General features: G+C 43.5%; 6 protein-coding genes across 8 annotated transcripts; 3 read left to right on the top strand and 3 right to left on the bottom strand.

Annotated features, from left to right (window-relative positions):
* Positions 1-114: 114 nt before the first annotated feature.
* On the bottom strand, positions 115-904 carry LOC117779787. The gene is given in 2 exon segments (XM_034616098.1): positions 115-565; positions 623-904. Coding segments are annotated over 2 exon segments (603 nt in total). The 3' UTR covers positions 115-244.
* Positions 905-1,484: 580 nt separating this feature from the next.
* On the top strand, positions 1,485-5,064 carry LOC117781824 (E3 ubiquitin-protein ligase msl-2). 2 transcript variants are annotated; one of them, XM_034618692.1, is made up of 3 exons: positions 1,485-1,585; positions 1,704-3,906; positions 3,970-5,064. In XM_034618692.1, exons 2-3 carry the CDS (start codon positions 2,004-2,006, stop codon positions 4,347-4,349), a joined length of 2,283 nt encoding a protein of 760 aa, XP_034474583.1. In that variant the 5' UTR covers positions 1,485-1,585; positions 1,704-2,003; the 3' UTR covers positions 4,350-5,064. The 2 variants fall into 2 exon arrangements, with proteins under 2 accessions (XP_034474583.1, XP_034474582.1); XM_034618691.1 differs by lacking the exon at positions 1,485-1,585 and having other exon boundaries at positions 1,619-3,906; positions 3,970-4,345; positions 4,616-5,064.
* Positions 5,065-6,055: 991 nt separating this feature from the next.
* LOC117780343 lies at positions 6,056-7,782 on the top strand. 2 transcript variants are annotated; one of them, XM_034616828.1, is made up of 3 exons: positions 6,056-6,287; positions 6,352-6,614; positions 6,679-7,782. In XM_034616828.1, the coding sequence occupies exons 1-3, from the start codon at positions 6,215-6,217 to the stop codon at positions 7,672-7,674; spliced, it is 1,332 nt and encodes a 443-aa protein (XP_034472719.1). In that variant the 5' UTR covers positions 6,056-6,214; the 3' UTR covers positions 7,675-7,782. The 2 variants fall into 2 exon arrangements, with proteins under 2 accessions (XP_034472719.1, XP_034472720.1); XM_034616829.1 differs by having other exon boundaries at positions 6,059-6,298; positions 6,679-7,777.
* On the bottom strand, positions 7,667-10,870 carry LOC117780342 (exocyst complex component 2). The gene is made up of 4 exons (XM_034616827.1): positions 10,684-10,870; positions 10,006-10,620; positions 8,126-9,950; positions 7,667-8,067 (listed from the first exon to the last, which is right to left on the bottom strand). The coding sequence occupies exons 1-4, from the start codon at positions 10,790-10,792 to the stop codon at positions 7,929-7,931; spliced, it is 2,688 nt and encodes an 895-aa protein (XP_034472718.1). The 5' UTR covers positions 10,793-10,870; the 3' UTR covers positions 7,667-7,928.
* Positions 10,871-11,168: 298 nt separating this feature from the next.
* LOC117780405 (conserved oligomeric Golgi complex subunit 3) lies at positions 11,169-14,730 on the top strand. Its single transcript, XM_034616918.1, has 8 exons — positions 11,169-11,364; positions 11,442-11,939; positions 11,994-12,481; positions 12,543-12,682; positions 12,746-12,906; positions 13,167-13,281; positions 13,337-14,091; positions 14,157-14,730. Exons 1-8 carry the CDS (start codon positions 11,200-11,202, stop codon positions 14,469-14,471), a joined length of 2,637 nt encoding a protein of 878 aa, XP_034472809.1. The 5' UTR covers positions 11,169-11,199; the 3' UTR covers positions 14,472-14,730.
* Positions 14,530-15,831, bottom strand: LOC117780406 (AN1-type zinc finger protein 2A). Its single transcript, XM_034616919.1, has 3 exons — positions 15,687-15,831; positions 15,057-15,601; positions 14,530-14,994 (listed from the first exon to the last, which is right to left on the bottom strand). Exons 1-3 carry the CDS (start codon positions 15,739-15,741, stop codon positions 14,821-14,823), a joined length of 774 nt encoding a protein of 257 aa, XP_034472810.1. The 5' UTR covers positions 15,742-15,831; the 3' UTR covers positions 14,530-14,820.
* Positions 15,832-16,317: the final 486 nt, after the last annotated feature.

Below are 16,317 nucleotides of genomic sequence, written 5' to 3'. Positions count from 1 at the left end.
CAAAAAGTATTTGAGACAGAATCGAAGCATATTTCAAAGTAATTTACTTCAAAATAAACTTTAATCAGTATTCCAAACCCTGTTCGTATAGATTTTTACTAAGTATTTTCTATTACAAAGTTGGAAACTTTCTAGTGATATCTGCGAAAACTTTTGAAGCATACATTTGGGTGTAAATTATGTATTAATAAAATTTCCACTTACTTCCACTGTTGCAATTTTAAGTAGAAGAATGTTATGCTTTCTATGTGCTGTCCTCTTCCAATTTAATGCAAGAAAGATGTCCATCTGCACGCAGTCTAATTTCCACTTCAAAGAGTTCCTTTTTTAGTTCAAGGACCTCCCTTCTCATGTGATGCATTTCAGCAGCTCGAATAGTTTCATTTTGATAAAACTCCTGCTGCAGCCTTATCAGTACAAGTGTCTCCTCATCCAAGTTGCACTTTCGCTTAGTTGCCAGCATTTGATATTGTTCTTTTAGCTCTTGCGGCCTGCGATTTAAAGATGCAACTTCCTCCACAATTGGATTTTCATTAGGTGGCACTGGATTGCTTTGTAAGCATGACTGAAATTTTTTTTTAAATATGTACGTTCAAAATCAATAAAAACTATTCAAATTTACTTCCTCAAGTTCAATGATTTCAAATACTTCAGTTTTAATAAAACTTGATTTTTCCGTTGTTTCTTGCAATTCTCCAACTATTGTAGACCATTTTGTGACGGTCTTGCATTTATTATGTTTTGCCTTAAAATTTCTGTATTTGTCCCTTAGCGCTACATATGATCGGTGTACTCCGGTATGTCTGGCAAATTCCTACTCCACAGTCGCCCATGTTCTCTGTTTGCGCTTCCATGTTTCAGCATCGGAATAATTATTATTTAAAACATGTTTATGAGCCTTCATTAGTTTCAAGAGCGTTAGTTCCTCCAACCGTGAAAATTCTTTCCGCGCTGCTTTCGAAATTTTTTTACGGACATTCTATTTAACAAATTTTGCAAGATTCAAGAAAGGTTTTCGTAATGCCGGCAGGGATTGTTTACAAATGCGCCGTCTGTGTTTTTAACGTTGACAAAATGAATTTTGTTGCTTGGTTGCCGAGGGCTGCCCATCTAGTAAAAGTTTCCGATCTGGTTAGATGTTTTTTACTCAAAAATATAAGTAAATTTGAGAACGCATGTTTTTGTGAATTTTTGTAACTTATTTCAATTTATTATTTAATTTTAAGCTAGTTTTTTTTTTAATTTTTGCAGAATTTTTGTTACAATTTTCTCGATTTTTTGAAAATTTTTTAAATTTTTAAATTTCTCCGAGGGCTGACGAGCTTCAAACCTTAACTAAATTGTTTACCTTAATTTTATATAATATAAATATAATTTATTAAATTTATTCATTTTTATTAAGTTTTTTGTATTTTTCAATTTGCAATTTTTATCAGTGCTGGCAGTATGGCAGTTTGATATGCTGCATTTTGCAACAGGTTGGCACTCCTTCAACCATTCACAGTGCTGGCCGACAAGCCATGTAAGACAGTCACACTGCAACAAAGAATATTAAACGCAAGCACGGCGTTTTCAGTTCTTCTTGGTAAATTTATCAAATAAATTGTTAATTCACTGTGATTATTAAAAATGACTTGAATAACTTTGTGACTACATAACTATCTTTTTTTTTTTTTTTTGTATTTTTTTTGGCACGTGAAAAGTATTTTTAAGTATTTAGCAGATAAGTGAAACAGTGCAACTACTACATCAACAACAACAACGAGAAGAGAGGAAGGCCTGGCTTAATTAAATGCAGACCGGTGAAAAATTACAGCAAAGTGTTAAATAACATATGTTGCTAGCGCGATTTACTTCAAATTGCTGTGCAATTTTAAAATCACGGATAGGCAGGCGACTAAACACGAGTTTTGGCCAGCGGAGTCGCTGCGGCAGAGGGAGGGGGTGTAAACAAACCAACATTTGTACAGTCGCACACACACTCACACGTACACATAGATGCAATGGAGGCGCAAACAGTTTATATAAAAGTTTGGCGACTGTCGCTGAAGTCGACCTCAATGATGTCCAAACGTCGCGTCCAAGAATTGAATGCAGGACTTGGAGAGCTACGTCAACTGCTGTCATGTGTCGTTTGCCGCGAGCTGCTGAAGGACCCTTACGAGCCGGCGAGACGACGATGCGGTCACCATGTGTGCCGGCTGTGCCTGCGCGGCCGCAAGCGTCTGAAGCCCAGCTGTACGCAATGCGGTGACTGCTCCGACTTTAAGACGTACAAGGAGAACAAATCAATGGCATGGCAGGTGCTCTGTTACCGGACGCTCTGTCGGCATCTGCAGAATTCGCTGCTATATTCACAACTCTACGGTCACCGGCTGTGCAATGATAGCAACTACAATGCCGGATCGACACCGCGTATTGAATTGCCGGACGAATCAACGCAGTGGTTTATTCAGGAGGGCGCCAATTATATAGATATGTGCGACACATTCTTACCACAGCCAGATACGCTGTCCCTGCCCTCATATATTTCATCACTTCCAGCGGAAACGCCGCCCACAACAGCAGCAACAACACCTGAACTGCCATACGAACAGCATATGCCCGAGCAGCTCTCGATTACCGACATTGAACTGGAAGGAGCTGCTACCGGCGACCAGGCGCACTTTGCTCATCCCTTGCCCCTGATGCCCTCCAGTGCCCGCATGCTAAGTCACACTCATATTGCTCCACAGCCGCAAATGATCCTGCCAGCTGCACAGCCCATTATTACGGCTGGTTATCCCAGCTGGACTGATCAAGTTGATTTATCTGGAGCATTCCCGATGCCCGCGACCAACTACACCACTTACGTGATGCACAGCGGCGAGCCTACAATTGGTCAGGTGGTACAAATATCGCCGGAGTTGCCACAGACACCGTTGGAACCAGTAACTGCAAGTACTTCCACTGCAGCCAGCTTTAAACGTCGACATGCCGACTTGCTGGCCGATGATGTGGAGCAGACGAGCAGTTTTGTTGTTCCAGCTCCAACGCGCATGAGTCTACGCAACCAAAAGGCTACAATTATATCATCGGTGCAGGTTAAGCCGCCCAGTGTTCCTACTGCTGTAGCAGCGTCTATAGCTGTACCAGCTCCAATAGCTATGCCAGCCCCTGTAGCTGTAGCAGCTTCTAAAGCTAAGGCAACTCCTGTAACTGTGGCAGCTTCTAAAGCTAAGCCAACTCCTGTACCTGTTGCAGCCGCCAAAGCCGCAGCGATTCCAAAAACCCCAACAACTCTTAAAACCGTGACAGCCTCCAAAGCCGCAGCGACTCCCAAACCCACAGCACCTCTTAAGGCCACAGCGACTCCCAAGCCCGTAACAGCTCCAAAACTCACAGGCACTCCGAAAGTCGCAACAACTGTCAAACCCGTGGCAACTCCTGTAGTTGCCATAGAACCGACCGTAGTTTCCACAGCTGCAGTAGCTGTCAAAACCACGTCCGCTAGAGCCGTGAAGACGGCGCCAGTGCGCAGCGCCGTCCAGAAAGCCAAACCGATGGAAAAACGCTCCTGCCGATGCGGTACCTCATCAGCTCCGGGTCTCATGACATGTCGCAATGGCCGATGCGCCTGTTACTCGATGGGATACAAGTGTGTGGACTGCAAGTGCAATGGCTGCAAGAATCCCCATACGTATTCTGGCGGCGAAACTAGCGACGAAGAAGATGAGCAAATGGAAACTGACGTAATTGCAGACACAGAGGAGACAACAACAACAGCAGCAGCATTAGATGCGACGGTAGAGTCAGTGACTCCATCTGGAGCGGTACAGCCGGGCTACACGCTGGTGCCGCTTGAAAATCTACAACAATCGCAGCATCCGTTGGTTCTTATTCAAAATGAACGTGGCGAATTCCAGGGTAAAATATCGGCATAGAATATATATTTCACATATACTAATCGTCGTGTTTAAAATGTTGCAGGCTTCAACCTATTCAACGGCACAGAGCCAGTACACCCGGCTCAAGTTGGCTATCAGCGCATACCATTGCAAAGTAATGATGGCAATAGCTCCATACCCGAATTCGCGTATGTTCTACCCACAACAACTGTGCAGACGGCACCGCCACCACAGCCAGCATCACCGCTGCCGCCACCGCCAATTGAACAGCCATTTAAGAAATTTAAGAGAGCTACCAACATGGAGAAGAACTGTACTTTGCCAAGTTATTCACGCATCGAGTCGGTGGATGAGTTACTCGGTGGCAACTCCAAAAGTAAAGCTTCCTCGGGCGATGCTTTGGCCACTGACAAGGCGCATTTGTTGTTTGAGGATATTATGTCTGGCTCGGATGATTTGTAAGCGACTAACTGGATGTCCTGTCCTTGTCTTGTTTCTAAATAGTTGCCATGTTTAGTTGCTCTGTAGATTGTTTCGTATCCGTAGGTAGAACTTTTTTTGTATTCCTGCCCTGTACCTGAGTTCCATATTTATCCCTCTACTAAACCGTTTGTCCTCCGTTTACCTGCACACAGTATGCAAAATGTTTTCGGTACAGGGCAGTTTCCAGTCGGACAATTCCGACTTTAACACTTACCCATCTTACACATTGACATTGTATTTTTCAGATTATTTCATTGCAAAACCATAACTACATATGATCTTTGCTTTCAAAATTGGTGCAACCAACTCAATTACTATTAACAGTCAAATCTTAAAAAAGGAACATTTTTCAGAAACATTATACATCAAGAGTTCTCAAATACTATATATAGTTATATCGACCGCTTTGCTCGAAATTATCGTATTTTATGGGCCCGAGCCCATGTCTAGTCCTGTTTACCGATTGATCCATGGATCTTCCTATTCTTTTTAAACCTGTTCCTTCCCGGACTACTTGGAAGTAACTGAAATAACATGGAGCATAAAAGGAATCGATATGTATGTGAATAATTTCTGGAAAATCATAATTAATTATGATGCATCTTCTAACTGTTAAGTGATAATAACGTACATTCAAAATTGTACAGCAAAAATCAAGCACCGCAGGTTATTTGCTTAATCTAACTAACTTTAGTGAAAGGAATAGCAATAGTCAAACAAATAACTGCATAATTAAATTTAAATATGTAACTTGTGTCGTTCAACGAAAAAACAATTGTAAAAACATTTCCTTCAAATGCGGTCGCTGTAAACCAAAAAACAAAGAATTTTTTCATAGTTATAAGACAATTTTTTTCATATGCATAAGACAATTTTTTTCATAGATATAAGAAAATTTTTTTTGATATGCATAAGACAATTTTTTTCATATATTTAAGCCAATTTTTTTCATACGTTAAGATCATTTTTTTGAGCACGAACCCTTTTTTTTAGCATGAAACCTTTTTTTTGAGCACGTGAAACCCATTTTTTTTTCCTATTTTAAGACAATACTATTTATATTCTCAAAGCAAATTGCAATAAAGAAATTATTAATTGTATACAAATCAAAGATTAAAATTACTGGAAATTTAATTGCATATTCATTCATTGGGGTAAATAAGTGATACTTTCTGAATTATTATAAAAATTTTACAAATTTAAAAAAGTTTTCGAGAGAAAGTTGAAGCTGGCAGAACTTCATAGATATTTTTTTGTTTAAAGACTTTTTATAAATGCTTGCATTTTTGTCTACAAAAATTGTTGCAACACACTATGTTGGAAAATATAAAAATATTCTCGAAAGAATTTTACTTTAACTTTATAGATTGATTGGATGCTGCAAAGTTATTTGTAGGGTATAAAATGAGAATATTATCATGCACAAAAATTAAATACATATTGAACTATTTGTGTGTAAAATATTTAATAAATTTAAAGATAGGAAGAAACTTTCCAGAATCATATGCATACAACTCAAACTGCACTCAGTTCCACTCAACTCTGAGATTAATCAAATAGCCGGAGCTTAACTCAACTGAGATCATCTCGGCTCGGCTTGACTCGGACACTCGGACAGCAGCTGTAGCAAGCAGTGCCCTTAGATAAGCGTCAGCTATGAAGTGCCGCTCATCTCATCATTATCTCTTGATTAACTCGCGCCGTCAGTCGTCAGTTGAAATCCGAGTCGAGTGGAGGCAACGTTTGCGTATCCCCGTATCCGTATTGTTGTTGCTGCTCTTCAACTGATAAGCACAACTTTTCATATAAAATTAATAGTAATAATAAGCAAATCGCTCAGAAAGATGAAGCCACAGATAATAATACTCGTGGCACTTTTCTCACTTGTATGTGGCATCCAAGCGCAGGATGTGAATGGTGAGCATATGGTGATAAGCCTCCTCAAGATTTGTTGAACCTTGTCACCTTGTCAACCCCATAGAAGACGAAGTGGACGAGGGAAATGACGCACATAACATTGAGGCAAGTCAAAATCGCTTGGCCGCTCAGTTTGAGGCCGTGTTGGAGCATTATAAGCAAAAGGATCCAGTTGGTCTGCCTGGTGCTAATATCCCCGATCCAATAGATGTCCCCGATATGCCCAAAAGCCTGGGCGTGGCCACACTGAACATGCTGAACGTGAAGGCTTACGGTCTGTCCAAGTTTCGCATCGCAAGCATCAATGCTGATTTTAAGGATATGATGGCAAGTTTTCAATCATTAATCCCAGCGAGCTGAAATTTTTACTTCCTCATTTAATCTGCTCTAGGTGGAGACAGGTATACAGCTGGATGAGATGTTGGTCAAGGGCAATTACGTGCTGAGCTCCTTCTTCTCAAAGGCCAACGGACCCTTCACCGTCATACTGAAGAAGGTTTATGTGAGAGGATCGGCCACGCTGATGGTGGAAAGTGATGGACATCTGACAACGGATCAAATTAAGATGGACATTACGTTTGGTGACATGGCCATGGATTTTCAGAATCTCGGCTTTTTGGGCAGTGTTTTTCAGGGAATCGTCAACTCAGCCCCCAACATAGTGTTCGATGCAATGAAACCATTTATGATGCAGGAGGCGGACAAAGTGCTGCGTGTCGAGATTAATACCAACATTGAGAAGATGTTGGGCGATCGCCGGTTGCCCAATTCGATTACACCGCTGGACAGCGCCATTGCAATGGGACGCAAATGGGTGCGCCAACAGGGTTACGATCCGTATCATGTGGACGACATGAATCGCACCATGGGAGTGTTTAGTGTGCAGCTGTCAAACACCTGGATCAGTGGCATCTCTAGCTTCTATCGTGTGGGCAACATCACAGCTGCCATGTTGAATAATACCATCTCGCTGCGTGTCCAGCTGGGCACCCAAGAGATCATTGGCGCTGGCCAGTGGGAGGTTGGTTTCGGCCTGATGACACGTGTGGGTCATGTTCAGTTCACGGTTCAGCATATACGTGCAACCGTTGAAATTAGTCAACCCTTGGATACCCGAAAGCGTCCGCAAATCAACGACTTGCAATTCGACATGGGCAACATTCAAGTGCGATGCGATGGCGCCGGCACCTTGGACTATGTCATGGAGTTTGCGGTGAATGTGTTGCCAAATCTATTGCGCTATCAGATCATGGACGCCATCGAAAATCCTATTAAGCAGCGCGTTCAGGAGAAATTCAATGCTATCGATGTGGAGCTGGCTATGAAGCAGATGATTGAAAAATACAAAAAGGGTGGCAAAATGATCAGTTTCGATTTTAAACTATAATAACTTTGAGATAAGTTATGCTTTCAGTTAATCATTACTTGCAATAATTAAATACATTTTAAACTTTCACAATTACTTCAGCAATATATCAAAGCATAAAAAAATAAATGACTTTCAGTTCAATTAGCTTGGCCAAAATTACATTTATCATTGAAATACTGAAGTAATTGCAATGGTAATGATATATGAAAGCTTCTTGTGGACAATGGTTACAGGAGTACATATATATATATATATATATTGAGGGAATGTCACTAAGGATCCTTGACTGAAAAGCAGAGCAACTGCAGCCGCATATTGCGCTTCACACATTCCAGAATTTCATCCGCCTTGCGCTTCTGTTCTCCATTAAGTGGCGGGCTAATGGCCTCCAGTGCCTCCAGAAAGTAGTTTCTGCAAGACAAGATTAGCTTAGCTTCAACTCCAAAATATATGGAGTGTGATGACTCACTTGGCCGTCTCATTGGTATAATTTTCGAGTGCATCGCGTAGCAACCGAATATCCACATGCGCCTGGATCGCACCCGTGTGGCTGAATCGTTGAACGCAGCTCATGAGACGAGCCAACTCCTCGGATATCGTCTGCACAATGGACTCGAGTATGGGACGCAGCAGCGAAGGAGAAATGCTGTAGATTTCGGAGTAGACACCAACTAAATTATCGCAGCACTCGTGAGCATAAGGACGAAGCTGTCCCTGTCCGATTTCCATCTCGTGATCCCATTGAAAGCGACCCAGATACATGGAGGGCTCAATAGTGCCCACCAGTGGATCACCCTTGTGCTCCACATACTCCTCCAGTAAGTTAGTGAACAGTTGATTCACATTGTAACGCGCTGATTCGATAGCCAGTGTGGGCAGTGGATAACCATAGCGAAGGAAGAGGTCTCCAATGTGGTGAAAGAAGCCCTTGTTGCAATACGCATAGTTGGCCAAGCAGCAGAGCATCCGCTGTTCCCAATTGACGGCGGAGCTGCCAACGCCGGACACCGACTCTGGTTGTTGGGCATTGGGGAAGCCAAGCAATTGGGATACATTATGCGTGGGCGTCTCATCGTCGTGGGATGCAAAGGCCAGCTCCGCAATGACGCCACTAAAAGCGGACAGCAGCTCCTGCAACCGCTGTGTCACCTCCCGCTGCCCATCCGAATGTGGCTCCAGAAGATTACCCTCACGTGCCTCTGGCTGCATGCACACCGACTGGACCTCGTCAAGTGTTTCCAGCAGCAGTGACTCCAGTGCAGCGGGCAGTAATGTGGCTCCCGGATACTCCTCCACACCCATCTCCCAGGTCTCCTGTGCGCCCAGTTTCTTGCAACGATCTGTGGCACGTTTGAATATGATGGAAAAGCAAAACAAACGCACCTCATCAATCAGTTTCTGTATGATGTCAAGTGCCTCTGAAGGCAGATCAAGTCCAATCAAAGTGGCGTACGCAATCCTCGTGTAGCGTAAGCATTGCGGTACCCAAGGCAGAAAGTGATGCGTGGCCGATGAGGAACCAATGGGCCAGGCCAAGCCACTGGTCTGGCGCAATGCACGCTGATCGGCGGCAATGAGAATGGCCAGTCGCAGATAGACACAGAACTTTTCGATGGCATTCAATACCATGCGCTTAAAGTCACCCGGCTTTGGGTCATGCGGTCCCCTCAGCTCCCCCGTGAAATACAACTGTCCAAGGCGCCACAGATCGGGCACCTGGGAGGCAGCAATATCGCAGAGCTCCTCACAGAAATTGACACGACTGGGCGACTGGCTGGGATCGCGATTCTTGGACTTTTCCTGCGTTGCAGCATCCTTACTAACATGCTGTTCAAAGGTTTGACGAAACGTTGCCTCCAGATACTTTGCCCGAGCCTCAATGGCATCCCAGGCGGGATCTGTATTGCGTAGCCGATCTCCAATAGGCGTACCGCTCTGCTGCAGCTCCAGGCTGGTTAGTGCCTTGATCAGCTTCTTTTGTTGCTCCACACTTTGTGGCATCTTCACCACTTTCTCGTGCAACTGGCGACGTATCAGCAAAATGCGTTGATCCACCTCTTCCAGGACCTTGCGAAATATAGGCAGCTCCGTTTTTCCAAACAAATTCTTAGCTCGGGAGTAATCGTTCACAACAATGTCATACTCGGCCGCCTTGGCACGCCGATCCACTGCGTTGGGCAGACAGAATAGAAACTTGTGACGGGATAGTGCAAAGAGTACAGAACGTGTGGAGTCCGCTTTCTCCTTGCGCACCAACACGTCCGTAAAGATCTTCTGGGATTCACTGATGGAATCTGCAATTAAGAAAGTTAGTCTAGCTGAAGGTGGAACCAAGGTAATGCAACTCACTTTCAATGGACTTCTCGAGTATATTTAATGGTTCGCTACCATGTAGCTTGACATCTTCCTGCAGCTTATCCCTGATGTTCATCAGCGTATCCAGCTGATCGATGACAGACCCAGCATTCGATTTTAGAAACGACAATTGACCTTCCTTTTGACTCTCCACCTTGCGCTTAAGATAAGCTAAACCTGCCTTTAAGTCATTAAACGAAGTGGCCAAGTGATTCTCGAGCAGAAACCAAGCGGGTGAAAAGTTCTCCTGTGACAAATCACCGCAGGCATCGGGAAACAAATCGCGTAGGTCTTCGGGAATCTTTTGCTCATTGCCCTCAATGGACAAGCCCAACGGATCCTCTTGGGTTAAGCCCGATTGGGCTAGCGTTCGCCTACCCCAAGCAAAATTCTGTGACGGCGACTCCTCAATCCATACTGCAGATTCCTTGAGGGGTCCAATTGTCTCGTGGTAGGCACGAAACTGCACCGTGGAGGTGCCTACGCCCCCACTATTGGTTGTCACTATGATATCACCCTTACCTTTAGCCGGGCCAGTGCGTGCTATTATTTTGTTGGGTGATTTCCATTCCGCTGATAGAAGGCAATCTGAGCCGCAGATTTTAAGACCTGAGAATGGTAAAAATAATGGGTTAAAGGTGTTACGATTACGATGACAAACGCATCTAATACCGATAAGATCCTGTACACGGGTGCCCAGGAACTCTCCACGTATGATAACTCGCGTGCCGGGAGGACCCTCCTTGGGCGACAGACCCGTAACCACCGGCTGTGGGGCCATTACGACCTAAAACAACTTGACAAAAAGGAACAACGCCTAACGAAAGTGCAACAGCGGATTCAGTGTTTCGATTAATAGCCAGTGTGTACAAATCGAAACATATATTCTATCGGCATTGCAGAACTGCCAAAATTTAGCGATTAAGAATATCAAAACAAAAATTTAAAAAAAAAAATGCATAGTGTAATAATAAGCTTATACTGAGAAAATATACAACATGTTATGTAGTGTAATGCATAATTTCTAGCAATTAGTATGTCTTCAAATTTTTCAGCTTTCGCTACGTCTAGCTGTTTTATAGCTTAAACATAGGTTCACAGCACTGCGACAGTGTGTACACACGCGCAGCTTATCAATAGACGAACCGAACAGCTGTTGCACTGGATCGGCGTTGCTTCAGCAGGAAAATGGATGACGTCGCCAGCGCGCAAAGTGAAAATGAAAATTTGCGTAAAATTCGTAATCGTTTGATGCAATGGGAGACCAAGACAAATCCACTGGCAGCACTCAGTGCCCAGCAGGAGGAACACTTGGATGTGCTATCCAATTTGTGGCACGACGACGAAATAACGGCAAGTTAACGTTACCATTTAAATTGAATGGACACGCACAATCAACAAATTATTGCTTGTGCCTCATTTGTTTACAGGCACCGGCAGTGATCACTCCGACCAAAGTCACCAACCAAGCGGAGAGGAAAAGTGAGGGTGACATTCAGTTGCCTGTGGGCGGACTGCAAAACACAAACGATTTTCTGTTGTGGTTCGTTAACGTCAACACGGAGATAGAACAACGTGGCGATGCCAACTATCACAAATATCTGCAGCAGTTGGAGCAACGCAAGGCCGAATGTGCTCACATGCTTACACAAATCTCTGTGGCCATGGAGCGTCTGGGTGCCCTAAGTGCTGAATACGAGTTTGTTTCCCAGAAGACAAGTGCCCTGAACACAGCGAGTGAGCAGCTTATCGATGAGCAACAGAAGCTGCAAGAGCTTAACAACGATATCCAACGACGTTTGCATTACTTCAGTCAAGTTGAGCTGCTCAATCAACGGCTGCAGAGTCCCACGTTGTCCGTTGCCAGCGAAGCATTCCGCGAGTGTCTAAACAAAATTGACGAATGCCTGAACTATTTGGCGGAGCATGTGAGTATCCTTCTAACTTTTTGGCATGCAACCAATTAATGAGTCCCATTTCAGCCTAACTTTAAGGATGCAGCTCCCTACAACGTGAAGTATAAACAGTGTCTGTCTAAGGCCACCGGCCTGGTGCGCAACTACATCATTAACGTCATCAATCAGGCCACTGAGGCGACACTGAATCCACGAAATGCCAGCGGTGATGCATCCTTACAGGCCCCCGATGCAGCTTTTGCACTCTACTATGGCAAATATCAAACGTCTGCCGCGAAAGTAAAGCGTGTGGCACAGCTAATCGAGTCACGTTTGGAGAATAGTTGTAGCAGCGAGTATGGCCAATTAATGACGGATCTGCAGCAACATTATCTGGCTCAGCGAGCAAGTGTCATGTCACCTGCCGTTAATCAGTCCATACAGAATGTAAAGAACGCCCATAAGGGTGACCATTGCTCTCTGACCCGCAGTGCTTGCGCATTTCTGGTGCACGTGTGCCAGGATGAGCAGCGTCTGTACTATCAGTTCTTTGGCACGGGAGCCTCGCATCTGACGTGAGCTAATACTACGTTATAATGTCTATTATTTGGTTTTAATTCTTTTTTTTTTTTTTAGTATTTATCTAGAGGGCTTATGCACGATTTTGTATGACACCATGCGACCGTTTATAATACACATCAATCACTTGGAAACGCTGGCGGAGATCTGCTCCATCCTTCGCATTGAAATGCTCGAGGAGCACGTGCAACAGAATCGTATGTCATTACTTCTATTTATATGTATTACTCGACACCTGACTTACTGCACTCTTTTCATAGCTGCGGGATTGGAGGCATTTGCAACGATTGCACATCAGTTGCTGCAAGATGTCCAGGAGCGTTTGGTATTCCGTGCGCATTTGTATCTGCAGTCTGATATCCAAAACTACAATCCCTCAAAGGGCGATTTGGCATATCCAGAGAAGCTGGAAATGATGGAGGTGCGTGCATTGAAAACAGTATAAAGAACTTTATTATTAGTTGACATATCTCAACCAATCTCTCAGTTTATGCATTTAGTATTGTCTCATACATACTTGCTAAATTTGAATTAAGTCGGTCCATCAGAACATATAGCTGCCATATAAACGATTGGTTGAATACCTTCAGTATGAAAAACTTGATTGTTTCTCAAAATTGAATACAGAAAACAGAGCTGCAGGATATTAAAACTTACCACTTTTTAATATTTCCTGCACAGAGCATCGCACTGTCCCTGCAAGAGCCTTCTCAACTGCGTCGAGCGGACTCGCGAGCCTCTATGATGTCCACCGAGGCGGAGAGTGTGGACACTGCTTACAGAGTGAAACAAATGAGTAGGTTTAATAGATCAACAACTAATTCACTGATTAATCACGTCTTATAATCCAGATTCGCCGGCTGATCTGCATGGCATGTGGTATCCAACTGTGCGACGTACTCTAGTTTGTCTGTCGCGTCTGTATCGTTGCGTGGATCGACCCATTTTCCAGGGATTGTCCCAAGAGGCGCTGAAAGCTTGCATACAGAGTGTCTCGCAGGCAGCTGTTAAAATTGGTGCCTCTAAGACGGCCATCGATGGCGAACTATTCGAAATCAAACACTTGCTCATACTCCGCGAGCAGATTGCACCATTTCGTGTTGATTTTACAGTGAAGGAAACCTCGCTGGATTTCAGCAAGGTTAAGACGGCCGCTTTTGGACTCCTACAAAAGCGTAAACAGCTCTTCTCAATGGGCAGTAACAATGCAATACTGGAATTCCTGCTCGAAGGCACCCCACAAATTAAGGAGCATTTGCTGGACTCGCGCAAGGAAGTGGACCGTCAGTTAAAGACGGTATGTGAACAGTATATTAAGGATGCGGTTCACATGCTGGTGGGACCGCTTGTAACATTCCTCGACAAGGCACAAGCGCTATTGACACATGATACGGCGAAAGCAACGGTTACAACGACCCCGGAGCCAACAACAGCCAAAGTCAACTATGTGCTGAGGCAAAGCACCTGGGCGAGTCCACAGCAGATAAGCAGCATTATTCAAGAAACTCAACGTCTGATCAAGGCCAAGCTGGCGGTACTTCAGCGTGCTATGCAGCTCTATCTGAGCAATCGTGATACAGAGTTTATCATATTTCGACCTATACGCGTGAGCTAATAGTTTAAATTGTGTAAGGTTTTTTCATTTAATTTATTTATTTTTTCTTTTTGCAGAACAATATTATACAATCCTTTATAAAGTTAGAGCAATTACTAACAACAAATGGCTACTCACCGGATGATATGATCATCACAAGCTGCCCATCTGCGGAACAGGTCTCCATATTACTTTCAAGTGCCAGCATTTTAGCCGCCGAGGGTGTGGCAAGCTTTGCAGCCGCAGCACGCAAAATCAGCACCTCTTCATCCGTAGAAGGATCAACAGCCGGCAGAAAATTAAGCACAATATCCAATAAGGATCAACAACAGACGGTAGTCGTAGAAGAGCCAGAAAGCGACCAGATTCCGACGCCAGTTAACCCTGAATAGCTTGCAATATGTAGTCCCTATGTAACCCCCACTGTATGTATTTTATAAAGCTAAGCAATTCAATATGTATATTACAGTTTATTCTTTCCAAGTAGAGCTAATAAGCGAGCCTGTTTTTATGTCCGAGTTTGTTAACATATTTTCATTAATCGGAGAGATAAACAAGCTCTAATAAATTATTTTTGCTAAGCAGCCTTAAGCATGCCGAGAATGTGACGAAGTCAAAGTAAATTATCAACATTAAAATACAATTACAACAAAATGACAATTAGTTTAACTAACAACCTCAGTGTAGGCAGTGGACAACGCCGCTGGTCAAGTGATTGATATGTTCTGTATTGGTTTTGAACTACGATAGCGAGCATTTATCCTTTCCATTTGATTGCTGGGAGTCGCGTCCTCCCACTGTCGTCGCTCGCTGTGCATTAGCTGTGGACGGCGTACTACGTCGGCTGCTGTCTGCTGTGCCATCCTGCTCCATTATGGACAGCGCTAAAGCATGTGCCAAAGCCTCATCCTCCGTCTAAATAGGGAGCGAAACATGATAATTGTTTTCAATTATATTTGTTCAATTGACAGACTTACCATATTTCCTTGTATGTTTTGAACCTGAGTGGAAGTCGTGCGCTGCGCAACAGTTACTGTTGCGGGAACTGGATTGGGTCTGGGATTTGTTTGTTGCTTGTTTTGCCAACGACTTTCGGCTGCTTTAGCTGCCATCGCGCGTGTATCAGAGAATATCTTAAATATACCCTGGGATGTGCCAGCTGCTGGCGCGGTATTAGTAGCAGGTTTGCAGTCATGATCACTGCTGTGGCGATGACGTAGACAAAAATTCAGTTTGCATTGCGAGCACTGAACTGGAATCAGCTCCTTCCGTTTACATCCTTTGGCATAGCATCGATTTGTGTAGATCTTTTTACTGTCCGACTTGCACTGCTTATCAATGTGCTGGCTAACGGTTAGATCCGGTTCAACGCCTGGTGCCGTGGGCACAGGCTCTCCGCACAGCGGACATATTGGAACTTGAAAGTTCTTTCTGTGAGCGCCTGGACAATTGTGACGTTCATAATTGTAGTGTGTGGCACAGAACACCTTGTCGCATGAGTCACACTTGACTGGCAGGAAATCTACGCGAATATGTAAATAAACATACACATGAAATGCTTCCTGTATAAGATGTGTTGTTATTGTTTTGTGAAGGTCGCAACTTACCCAATCTGTTGCATGTGGCTTCGTTGCAATGTTGCCCCAAATGTGGAAACTCCATATTGAGCTTGTCCCTTCGTTGTTCGTGACTAATTAAATGCGTTAATTCACGTAAACTCGGTATTTATAACGCCAGTCACACAATGACTGGACAAAAAGTGGACACACTAAACCGAGGGTTGCCCATCTATTAAAATTTTCCGATCTAGTTCGATTTTTATATAACCCAAAAAAGGTACATTTTTGAAAAAGGTACAAGAAATTTTTGTACCTTTCTTCCATTTTTTTTTATTTTTGGAGAATTTTTGTTAGAATTTTCTCAATATTTTATATACATATGTATTTAACTAACTCCTCTCCCCGAAGGCTGCGAACTTCAATTCTTCATTTAAATGTTTATTAAGTTTTGTGCATTATTAAATTTTGCAGAGTTGCTGCCCACTTTTAATTAAATAGCTAAGCTGGCTGGCAGCAGTGGTTGTATCAAATCGTTCGTTGCCACCTGCAGAAAAATTGTTGCCGTTTATATAAACGTTGCAAGACCATTAACCGATAATAAATCGATATTGAAATTGGTATCGTTAGTGAATTAAAAATTCAAATTTTGTTTTTAGCTCAAGAGCTATTTATTAATCTA

Source organism: Drosophila innubila (assembly GCF_004354385.1).
Source record: "Drosophila innubila isolate TH190305 chromosome 2L unlocalized genomic scaffold, UK_Dinn_1.0 4_B_2L, whole genome shotgun sequence".
In the NCBI taxonomy this organism is placed as follows: Eukaryota; Metazoa; Arthropoda; class Insecta; order Diptera; family Drosophilidae; genus Drosophila; species Drosophila innubila.
This window is presented reverse-complemented; position numbering and strand designations above follow the sequence as displayed.

Bases quoted from the DNA above. Each gene is read 5' to 3' on its own strand.
- LOC117781824 (XM_034618691.1), top strand. From the start codon at position 2,004: ATGGAGGCGCAAACAGTTTATATAAAAGTTTGGCGACTGTCGCTGAAG. The intron at 3,907-3,969 runs GTAAAATATCGG...AAAATGTTGCAG, and splicing joins TGAACGTGGCGAATTCCAGG to GCTTCAACCTATTCAACGGC. The intron at 4,346-4,615 runs GTAAGCGACTAA...TGTATTTTTCAG, and splicing joins ATGTCTGGCTCGGATGATTT to ATTATTTCATTGCAAAACCA.
- LOC117780343 (XM_034616828.1), top strand. From the start codon at position 6,215: ATGAAGCCACAGATAATAATACTCGTGGCACTTTTCTCACTTGTATGT. The intron at 6,288-6,351 runs GTGAGCATATGG...TCAACCCCATAG, and splicing joins CCAAGCGCAGGATGTGAATG to AAGACGAAGTGGACGAGGGA. The intron at 6,615-6,678 runs GCAAGTTTTCAA...AATCTGCTCTAG, and splicing joins CTGATTTTAAGGATATGATG to GTGGAGACAGGTATACAGCT.
- LOC117780342 (XM_034616827.1), bottom strand. From the start codon at position 10,792: ATGGCCCCACAGCCGGTGGTTACGGGTCTGTCGCCCAAGGAGGGTCCT. The intron at 10,621-10,683 runs GTATTAGATGCG...TACCATTCTCAG, and splicing joins CCGTGTACAGGATCTTATCG to GTCTTAAAATCTGCGGCTCA. The intron at 9,951-10,005 runs GTGAGTTGCATT...TCTTAATTGCAG, and splicing joins ACTCGAGAAGTCCATTGAAA to ATTCCATCAGTGAATCCCAG.
- LOC117780405 (XM_034616918.1), top strand. From the start codon at position 11,200: ATGGATGACGTCGCCAGCGCGCAAAGTGAAAATGAAAATTTGCGTAAA. The intron at 11,940-11,993 runs GTGAGTATCCTT...GTCCCATTTCAG, and splicing joins TGAACTATTTGGCGGAGCAT to CCTAACTTTAAGGATGCAGC. The intron at 12,482-12,542 runs GTGAGCTAATAC...TTTTTTTTTTAG, and splicing joins ACGGGAGCCTCGCATCTGAC to TATTTATCTAGAGGGCTTAT.
- LOC117780406 (XM_034616919.1), bottom strand. From the start codon at position 15,741: ATGGAGTTTCCACATTTGGGGCAACATTGCAACGAAGCCACATGCAAC. The intron at 15,602-15,686 runs GTAAGTTGCGAC...ATATTCGCGTAG, and splicing joins AGCCACATGCAACAGATTGG to ATTTCCTGCCAGTCAAGTGT. The intron at 14,995-15,056 runs GTAAGTCTGTCA...CTCCCTATTTAG, and splicing joins AAAACATACAAGGAAATATG to ACGGAGGATGAGGCTTTGGC.